This window comes from Leptonychotes weddellii, chromosome 9, assembly GCF_054177405.1.
Source record: "Leptonychotes weddellii isolate Sample4059 chromosome 9, ASM5417740v2, whole genome shotgun sequence".
NCBI classification, from domain to species: domain Eukaryota; kingdom Metazoa; phylum Chordata; class Mammalia; order Carnivora; family Phocidae; genus Leptonychotes; species Leptonychotes weddellii.
The window spans coordinates 88,071,222-88,082,530 of record NC_138377.1 but is presented as its reverse complement, the minus strand read 5'-3'; the positions used below and the strand labels follow the sequence as shown (position 1 = coordinate 88,082,530).

The 11,309-nt window shown below is 33.6% G+C and overlaps 1 protein-coding gene and 1 long non-coding RNA gene across 5 annotated transcripts in view; both read right to left on the bottom strand.

The window, feature by feature from the left end:
* LOC102749095 (uncharacterized) overlaps window positions 1–11,309 on the bottom strand; it is a 476,674-nt gene that overhangs the window by 22,099 nt on the left and 443,266 nt on the right. The gene's annotated exons all lie outside the window — the stretch shown is intronic.
* MINDY2 (MINDY lysine 48 deubiquitinase 2) overlaps window positions 1,307–11,309 on the bottom strand; it is a 73,582-nt gene continuing 63,579 nt past the window's right edge. For 2 of the 4 annotated variants that reach the window (XM_031031061.2, XM_006736141.3), the window contains 2 exons: window positions 9,007–9,201; window positions 1,307–5,437 (listed from right to left, as the gene is read on the bottom strand). In XM_031031061.2, coding sequence (XP_030886921.1) covers window positions 5,312–5,437; window positions 9,007–9,201 — 321 coding nt within the window. In that variant the 3' untranslated portion in view covers window positions 1,307–5,311. The other 2 variants (XM_081831169.1, XM_081831168.1) reach the window with 2 other exon arrangements.

Sequence of the window (11,309 nt, the reverse complement as noted above, 5' to 3'; positions counted from 1 at the left end):
AAAAAAAAAAAAAAGACTTAAAAGGAATAAAAACTGACAAAATTGAGATACACCAGACAGATCTTCAAAGATTAAATGCCAATCTTAGCCTTTAAACATATTGTTAGTTAGAACTACCCTATAGTGGTATTTCAGTGATAATGCCCATTTGGACAGGTCACTGATTTGGGAATTTAAATGGGCATTTCAATTTCCTGACTTCCTATTTAAAGGTGTGACTACTAGACCCAAAGAAGCCAGCATCACCTTCAGAAGAATTTTGCTTTGTGCATCCTCTAATCTAGGAGGCATCTCTGCCTCTCAAAGCAGTATACTGCAGTGAGGAAGGATATAAAGTTTTTAAAGTTAATGACAAATTATCAAGTGACTTGAAAAAAATTCTTAAAATTAATATCAAATAAAGTAGATGCATTGTAGAATAATACTAGAATTTTGTCTTTTAAATCTACAGTGATTTATAGTTTAGGTTTTGTATTTCTGCCATGGTATTTCAATACCTTATCTGGGATAGTACCATGTTCTCAAAAATACCAGTTATAGGCAGAGAAGTCTAAATCTCAGGACAGTAGGACAAAGCTGAACTTGATAATAGTTCAGCTATTATTGAAGACTTAGACCCAATTTTTTGAGTTTAATTTTTTCAAATCAGAAAAGTGAAATTAGAAACTAGGATACTTTATGTAAAAATACATATGCATATTCACAGTGTATTAAACTCTGATTTCTAATAACAGAGACACTGGGATTAAGTAACAGACATGTGTGAACTAAAATTCAGATAGATCTTCAAAAGAAGTTAAAATTACCTGGGTCCTGCAGTCTGTCCCTCAGACTCCATTATCTCTATTTTGCAATTTTTTTGGCCAAGAAGGCTTCGATTTTAAACTTTAGTTTGTTTTAAAGTGTGACCTGAAAAAAGTTACCTCAGTTCTTCATAAGATTTTCTCAGCAGCTGTAGAAGTGTTGGATATCACAGTAAAACAAAACAAACACCACTATATTCCCAGAGAACCGAAGAACTCTGATTTTCAGTCACTTTCTAAAAGGAATTTATCTGCACATTATCAAATAACATTTTATACTAAAAAACAGATATAATTCAAATAGCTCTAAAAGTGACAGTACTTGACAGACCTAAATGAATTCCATCCATGCACAAAAGTTTACATATATGTATTAGTAACCTGATACCACTGTACTTTGGGCAAAGAGAATCTAAATATTTAAATATATGAAAGATACTGGAAAAAATAGACTTTTAATGCTTCTTATACTCTCAAAATAATCTCAATTTTGATCAAAACACAAAAGCAACCACAAAATACATTTTGGGAAGAGATGATGCCATACTCAAAGACAATATAATTCTACAAATTTTAACAGCATTAAAAAAAACTGACTTTAAGAAATATTGTCATTGGGAAAAAGATCTGCACACTCAAGAACAAAAACTATAATATTTATGATTATTTAAGTCATATTCTGAGCTTATACTATGCCCTTTATTCAGGAGTATAAAGCACTAAAAAAATGAGCATCTTTTACATATTTAGAATAAACTGAGGCACAGAAAGTTTGCCCCTTTTGGAAAGATAAAAGCCAGATTTTTAGACCTAAAACAGTTCAGACTTCCAACATTTCCACATTTGTAGTTCCTTAAAATACAAATTATGTACTATCTTTAATGCCTCCATGTTATTTTATCAAGCATTAATAAGTTTACAATGATAGTTTAAGTTGTATGCCCAAGTATTGTATGATAGGTAAAGCCTGTTAATTTTTCCATCATATTTTAAAATAACTAGTATATTTAATAGGAAATTAAGTGAAATGTAATAATCAATTTGCTTTTTTGCTTAAAAGAATTTTTTTTTTAATAAATGAGTTAGAGAACAGGCCTGGAAATTCTCGCCTTGATTATTTCTCCAGTAAGACTTGACAGATATCTTCTTCATATGCCAACATTAATATAGGGACTAATTCTTTATTTAAATATCTATTTGACTTCTAGTCCTCTTTCCTCTCAAGATCTTTCTTAGTGACCTGAGCTGGTGATTCAGTAAAAACAAAGTATTAGGTTTTTGTGCAAGTACAAAATGGCATTTAATGTTGGGTTCAGTCAACTAATCTCTGATACTGATTTGCTTAATTAAGCTAAGATCAAGAAGTATGAGGAAGAATTTGAAATATAATATGGGATAAGTTGTCAAATACTAGAAATATGAGACACTAAAACAAAATATATTCCAAAACCTAATCCTAAATTTAAATCTATGCCTCATTCGATTGCTAAACTGACACCTTGAAACATGGAAGAAGTTACATCACCTAAGCACATTGGACCAGCATATTACAGGAAGCAGCCAATGCAAATTTTAGCTGCCTTAAACTGCTTAGTGTATGTATGTACATATGTATGTGTGTGTATTCTTAAATGGTAATTCTTAAATTTGAGGGAAAGTTCCCAGATTCCTTTGATAATAGAAATCATGGATCCTTGCTTCAGAAACACACACACACACACACACATACTTTTAAGTGTTGATAACCTATTGTAAATCACAGCATTATTAATTCAATGGGATTACACACCAGGACAATTTTCATACTGGTAAGAAAGACTGGTCACTAAACTTAAGAAATAGCCTTTGAAAGTACAATAAAGTATAGTGACCATATCCACTCATTCGTATCTCTTTTGCTAAATCTAATAGTGATTAGTTGATGCAAATGTGTCCCTAATCTAGCCTATAAATATTAACAACAAAAATGTTTAAGTTCTAACTTCTGCTAGCAGTTCATGTAACAGTTTTCAAGTACTACAAAACACTGAAGGAAAGACTTGAATATACCACTATCAAATTCCAATGTACCCAAACCAGCAATGAAATGTCTGAATATATAATTTGTTGCCTTGAGCAAAGTGTAAGAAAATAAAGACACAATGGCTCTAACCTTCAAGGATGGGAAAGCAGTATCTCCAAGAAGTTTGTTTTAATAGAACTGAACATTTAATTTTTTCCTCACAGTAATCAAAGCAAACATTTTATCATTAATTACTCTTGGTATATTAAACTGAATTCCAGGAATGTAAGAAAGTCTGACTTGGAAATATTACATAGAAAAAAGGTTGAATTAACAAACACATGACATTTTTTAGTTATTTTTTATAAGTACACATTGACATCTACTTATCTGATAGCAGCACTGCTGGTTTTGAGTGAGTTTTTTTTTCTTCCAAAGGGAATGCAGAATGGCAGTATTATCTTTGGAACAAATTAAGAAGATAGTAACAAATAACAGAATAACTTTTACACATATATTTTTCAAGGGTAATAAATAGATAAGTATATAATTATGGAAAAATATGCCTCAAATATGCTTTTTAAAATTTCTCCGGATTTACTGTTTTGCTTTTTCTTATTAAAATATAATGCACTATCACTACTATCTGTTCTAGGAAAAACAAACCCTGAGGTTTGAGTTTCCTCCTTCAACCAATAGAGTGATAGTGATATCAAGAGTAAACTTGGACTAAGGTCAACTTGCTTGAGCCAACAGAGAATTCTGTAGTACATCTGATTACTTTACCAATGTACACATATTGTAGGTTATTAACTAGAGACTCACCAAATATTTTGTATCAACGTTTTATACCCCAAACAGATTCTATGATGATTTATCATGCTAGCATAGGAAATCTGAAGGAATAAACAAATGGTATAACATAACCAGACATGCAATGCAGAAGGACATGACATAAAAGATATAGCTTGACCCTGGATTTTTCCCTTAGAATAATTCCTTCCATAAATAAGACTTTACTTTTTATTTTTACATATAGACTCATCGTATAAGTGGTCTTGGATCATGGAGAATGTTAAGGACATAGCTTAAGAACTCTAGACCACATGAACATTCTCCAAGTGGATGCTCAGGTTAGATTAAGATGCTCTTAAACAAATTTACTGAGGCTTAGAATGTAAATCACATAACTACTTGCAGCAGCAATAGTCTTTTCAAAAATAACTAAAACAAACTTTTAAATATAAAGCATATAAAAAGGACTATTAAGGATAGTAGAAATGCAGGAAAATATGTGTTGCCTCATAATAAAGTTCAATAAATATTTCTTTCTGAATCCTATAAACACTACAAGATGTTACAGGCCTATTTGGTTCCCATAAGTTAAAAAAAAATCTGATTGCTTTTACATAAATTCCTCCCAATTCTTATCTATTTTCAAACAGATTTTTATTAATGCTTTTTCACTAGGCTCAGAGATTATTTCTCTTCCTTTCAGAAATGTGCTTTTTTGTTGGCTTTAATAAGTATACTTAATTTTCCAGCAAATAAACATGATTTAAATTTTAAGGTTCAAGGTAATTCTAGAAAAAGGTAGACATTGAACTATCTGCTTTTCTACATCCCATATTTACAAGGCCTAGCATCCACTCTGGTTTCCTTCTTATACTCAGTTATCACACTGTCAATAAATAGTAACTGTAGTACAAGTTACCTATATTAAAGATTTCAAAATTCCTCAAAATTTCACAACACTACAAAGTCATTAATATCTGATTTTGATAGAATATGAGTATTAGTGTTATGCAATTTTTTGCTATTGGAAAAGAAATACAAATTATTTTTTTCTATCTAAATTAAACCCAAGCTCCGTTATCAGTTCTCAAGATAATATCTAAAATGTACATTCCTAAAGAAAGGTAAAGCTGTTCAAGGGCTGAACTAGTCCAATACAGGATGAAGGGTTATTGATTTGTTATTTTTTGTCTCGGTTCTTTTGTTGTTTGTTTTTGTTTTTTTTCTTTTTACATCCCTATATTAAACCCCTGGTTTCTCTTGGATTAGATCATAATTTAACATTGTAAAAATTAATTTCAGAAACTATTGTGCTAATATTTAGATTTCAGGAAGGAATCAGACAAAATAAGTTACCTCCATTCATTGTTAGAACAGAAGATAAAATAGCTTACTAACTGATATGAGTTATGAATGTCACTATGACACAAAATTTGCTGTGATTTGCTTATTTGGCTACAAGTGCAGTATTTTTCATGAATGATAACACACAGCATTTCCAACTTGTAACATGAAACTCCAGCTCATAAAGAGTGTACTGTGTGACTTGAAAAAGTCTGATTGTAACTAAGTAACAACCTTTCCCCTGAAAAACATGAACAAAATCCATTGGGAAATCAGGCACAGACGGTATTTATCGGTTTTTCTTCCTTTCCTCCTGTGGTTTTGTTTCTCAAGACATATAGATGCATCCAACAGAATCCAACACTTGTTACAAAATGACACAGCTATTTTTGTCCTTTTCTTTCTCTTTATCTTTTTCTCGAGGTTCCTTTCGTTTACGTTCACTATTCCCAGGTTGTCTTCTACTTGGAGAGGCTTGTGCTGGCTGGCTTTGCTTTAAGAAAAATAAACAGGAAGAAATTACCTCAACTTTCTAAGGTGCTTAATCATAGTTATCTAGAAGGAAAAACCACAAGAGTGAAAGGAATCATTAATGGAAAAAAAAGTTATTTGTATACAGATTTGTTATGTTACATGGTATCTGAATAACTGCTCCTGTCATTTTAGATAGATCTAATTAATGTATCCATTATTCTAAGTAAATGGAATTTCAAACAATAAATAATATATAGGATTATATTCCCTGAAACCTCAAATTCAAGAAATATTTATGTTAAAGTTTAGAAAATGTTAAAGAAGGTGACATTTGGTAAATTAAGTTCCCTAAGAGCTCATTAAACTATAATAAACCTCATTACTATAAAAAACAGATTTTAAAGGAGAAAAACAAAAATCCTGAGAACTCTGAGTGTGAAATAAGTGTATTCTGTGAAATAAGAGAATGTAAGAGAACGTTTTTAATGAAAAGCTACTCATAACATGGTAGATTTTAACTTTTAAGCTTGGAATAGTCAATATTTGAATTAGGAATAGAAATACTTAGGTTAATGGAGACCTCTATGTTTAAAGTTTCGTCAGACCTTAGAGTGCACCTTGTTTTCTTAAATACCCAGGTCAAAGGAACCGTTCTGGCATGGTACAGTTAAACATAAAAGAAGGGAAATATTTTTTTCATTTAATAAAATGAGATTTAATATAAAGTAACCCACTTAATAGTCACATTTTCAGTGCTTAATACGTTTAGGAAAAGTGGAAAGGTACTAATAACCTTTGTTGAATACTTAGTACATGTCAGACATTGGGTTAAGTACTAACATTATTTGTTCTTACCCACAAACCTAAGAGTTAAGCATTATCTTTTATTTTCAAGATAGGGAAAATGGGGCTAAGAGAGGTAAAGGACTTTGTCCAAGGTGTTACAACTAGCAGGGGTAGACAGAAGCAGGAAATGCAATCCATTTCTATCTGGCTCTGAAGTCTACATTCTTCCCAGCAGTACTTCATACTGCCCTTTAATTGTTACAAAAGACTTTGTTCCCATTGGTTTATATTCTTTGGATATACAATTTAAAAAATACATTTGATTCGATTGCACCAGAAATAATAAAATACTTAGGAAAAAACTTAACCAAAGAGATGAAAGATGTGTACTCTGAAAACTATAAAGCACTGATGAAAGAAATTGAAGACAACACAAAGAAATGTAAAGACATTCCATGCTCATGGATTGGAAGAACAAATATTATTAAAATGTCTATACTACCCATAGCAATCTACAGATTTAATGCGATCCCTATCAAAATTCCAACAGCATTTTTCACAGAGCTAGAACAAACAATCCTAAAATTTGCATGAAACCACAAAAGACCCTGAATAGCCAAATCAATCTTGGAAAAGAAAAACAAAATTGGAGGTCTCATAATTCCAGACTTCAAGTTATATTACAGAGTTGTAGTAATCAACAGTATGCCTGGCTGGCTCAGTCAGAAGAGCATGCCACTCTTGATCTCAGGGTCATGAGTCTGAGCCACATGTTTGGTGTGGAGATTACTTAAAACAAAAACCAAAAAACCAGTATGATACTGGCACAAAAATAGACACATACATCAATGGAACAGAACAGAAAACACAGAAATAAACCTACAGTTATATGGTCAAATAATCTTTGACAAAGGAGGAAAGAATATGCAACAGGAAAAAGTCTCTTCAACAAATGGTGTTGGGAAAACTGGACAACTGCATGCAAAAGAATGAAACTGGACAACTTTCTTACACCATACATAAAAATAAACTCAAAACAGATTAAGGACTTAAATGTGAGACCTGAAACCATAAAGATACTAGAAGACAGCACAGCCAGTAATTTCTCTGACATCAGCCATAATAACATCTTTCTAGATATGTCTCCTGAGGCAAGGGAAACAAAAGTAAAAATAAACTATTGGGACTACATCAAAATAAAAAGCTCTGCACAGCAAAGGAAACAATCAATAAAACTGAAAGACAAGCTACTGAATGGGAAAAGGTATTTGTTAATGACATATCTGATAAAGGGTTAGTATCCAAAATATATAAAGAACTTCTACAACTCAACACCAAGAAAACAAATAATCCAATTAAAAATGGGCAGAAGGGGTGCCTGGGTGGCTCAGTCGGTTGGGCGTTTGACTCTTGGTTCGGCTTGGGTTGTAGTCTCACAGTCGTGGGATAGAGCCCCACGTTGGGCTCTGCACTCAGGGCAGAGTCTGCTTCAGATCTTCTCTCCCTCTCCCTCCCACTCGCTCCCTCTCCTTTAAGTAAATAAATAATTTAAAAAGTTAAAAATGGGCAGAAGACATAAACAGGCATTTCTCCAAAGAAGACATACAGATGGCCAACAGACACATGAAAAGACACTCCACATCACTCATCATCAGGGAAATACAAATCAAAACCACAATGAGATATCACCTCATATCTGTCAGAATGGCTAAATTAAAAAACATAAGAAACAACAAGTGTTGGTAAGGATGTGGAGAAAAAGGAACCCTCATGCACTGGGGGGAATGCAGACTGATGCAGCTATTGTGGAGGTTCCTCAAAAAATTAAGAATAGCACTACCATATGACCCAGCAATTACACTACTGGGCATTTACCCAAAGAATACAAAATACTAATTCAAAGGGATACATGCACTGCTATGTTTACTGCAGCATTATTTATAATAGCCAAATTATGGAAGCCTCCTAAGTGTCCATCAATAGATAAATAGATAAAGAATATGTGATATACACAATGGAATATTATTCAGCCATGAAAAAGAATGGAATCTTGCCACTTGCAACAACATGGATGGAGCTAAAGAGTATAATACTAAGTGAAATAAGCCAGTCAGAGAAAGACAAATACTGTATGATTTCACTCATATGTGGAATTTAAGAAACAAAACTAAATGAACAAAGGGAAAAAAAAGAGACAAACCCAAAAATAAACTCTTAACTATAGAGAACAGACAGATACTTCCCAGAAGGGAGGTGGATGAAGAGGGGGAAATGGGGGGAATACGTGAAGGGGATTAAAAGTACACTTAGCTTGACAAGCACTGAGTAATGTATAGAATTGTTAAATCACTATTTTGTACACCTGAAACTAATATAACACTGTATGTTAACTACACTGGAATTAAATTAAAAACAAAAACAAAAACAACTGAAGGGGCGCCTGGGTGGCTCAGTCGGTTAAGCTTCGACTCTTGATCTCAGCTCAGGTCCTGATCTCAGGGTCGTGAGTTCAAGCCCCGCGTTGGGCTCCACACTGGGCGTGGAGCCTACTTAAAAAACAAAACAAACAAAACAAAAAACAAAAACTGAAAAATCTTGCCATCAGAAACTCAGGAGAAATAATTTCACTAAATGAGAAATATATTAAGATAATAAACTTATGACAATGCCATAAAACCATGGGTGCTAAAATGCTAACATAACTCAAGAGTCAATACCGAATTTAAAAATATTTATCTCAGTACAAATTTCTTTGTTGCTAAAGTGATCATTGTATTTAAGAATCAGAACAATAGTTTTTACCTGGGCCTGTGTAGAAGCAGCAGCAGCAGCTGCTGCTGCTTGTTCCTGTTCCTGATAATATTGAGAAGCCCGTCTATCCTCTTCTTCTTGGAGTTTCTTTGCTAGTTCTAAATCACTGATTCCTTCAGGTATTTGTTCCCAATTGATCTCTTGGCTCTGCTGCTCTTGTTGTAGAGATAATGCCATAAGGTAGTCCTAAGAAATTAAATTATAACCATCTTTAGCTATGAGATTTTACTGAAGAACTGAGGAGTATAAATATAGAGGCTATACCTACAGAACTATGAGAAAGGCTTTTTAAAAACATACCAGAGTTTAAATATAAAAACTAAAGTTACCTAAGTATTTCTGTTTGAGAGCTATAATTTCAGTGATGCTGCCATTGTTCTAAATATTCTTGGAATTCATTTAAAATTATTTCTAGAACTAGAATATAAGGCATTCAAGAAAGCTTTAAAAACAACTCACCTGAACCCCCCCCCCCCCACAAAACTCCCCCTAGGGGCACCTGGCTGGCTTTGGCTATACAGCATGCAACTCTTGATCTTGGGGTCATGAGTTCAAGCCCCATATTTGGCGTAGAGTCCACTTTAAAAACAAACAAAAAAACCAAAATAAACCTCCCCCTATTTATGAAAGAAAGATGTCTGTAGAAAATTGAGACAAAATTAAAAAGTGTAAATAAGAAAGTTAAAATTACCATATTATACAAAGATAACTATTGTTAACAACTGATATATACCCACGTAGTTTTTTCTACATTCACATACAAACTCAAACACATTTCCCAACCTCCATTTAATGTCATAGAAGTCTTTTTTTAAAAAAATCGTAAGAATTTCCCAAATCATTTATTAAATGTTCTTCCAAAACATTATTTTTAAAACCAACACAGTTGCCCATCATACAGTGATATTCAATTACTTAACCACCTCCTGCTTCCTCCCACAAACACCCCCAAATTATTTCCTATGAGAAAATGTGATGCTTCTTTGGTTGAAGGTTATATTATCTAACTTCACACCCACATTTATTAAGAATTAGTACTGAATGGAACTTGACTACTCTGTGCATCTCCCCCAAACTATCCTCAAAGTAAGAGAATTTTAATTACCCACAGAGGATATCTAAAAAGTTTTTGCCTAAGAAGACTTTGTACTATCCAGCATGAATATCTTACCAATATGAAGAATTTGTCCTTCAAATTTTTCTCCTCACTTCTTCAAACTGCTCTTTGCCACGTCCCATGGTCTTAAATCCACTTTCCTTGCAACTTCCACAGACACTATCCTATATCTTTTTTTCTCAGCATCTTACAACTTTACTACTGTAGCAACCGACTGCTTTACCTTCATTCCCTCTGCTCTAGTATTTTTTATATATCGTGTTAGAAAAATCTTGTACATTTCTCTCAAGTAATCTTTTTTTTAAATGCCCCTATAAAGCTTCTGAAAGAAAATGAGCATGTTATTATAACTATTTGTATACTTAACTTCCAAGAGTCCGAGAAAGATCAGCATTTGTTTGAATCAAGTATTCTTCTGTACACTCATAGCTTACTATTCAAAGTGCCCTATAGAACTTAACATATAATTATTGGTTGGTCAAATATTCGCCTGTTAGACTGTAGAATTTTTGAGGACAGGACTAAATGATTTATCTTTGAGTCTCCAGGACCTTGTTAAGAGTGCCAGGAACACAACTACTCAATGAATATCGGCTAAATGAACAGTCTCTATGTACTTAAATTATCAGTATCAGAAACATGTGCCAACTGTTCAACATAACCGTATTTCTGCCTCAGTAGGGGAAGAAGTCACATCACTGTTATACTTCTAGTAACAAATACACTTGTGGCTCTAAGACTGCCCACCTATAGCAGGTGAAGATCTTATCTGTCGCAGTTCTAAATGAGAATTCCACTCATTAGTGCAGTTCTTGCCCTAAGTGTCTGCTTACCCTGGATGCTAAGGCTTAGAACACCCACCTTCTTTTTTACCCTCTCTTTTTTCTACTTTTTCTGACTAGCTAAATATATCTCTCATCTGTGCTCAGCTCGTCTCTACCACCATGGCTAAGCCGTCATCACCTCTTGCTTGAATTGCTAGTCTCTGCTTATAGCTGTGTCATCTGTTCATACCTATGCATTCTTCACATAGTAGCCTTTAAAAAAGGTAAAGCAGGGGCGCCTGGGTGGCTCAGTCGTTAAGCGTCTGCCTTCGGCTCAGGTCATGATCCCAGGGTCCTGGGATGGAGCCCGCATCGGGCTCCCTGCTCTGCGGGAGGCCTGCTTCTCCCTCTCC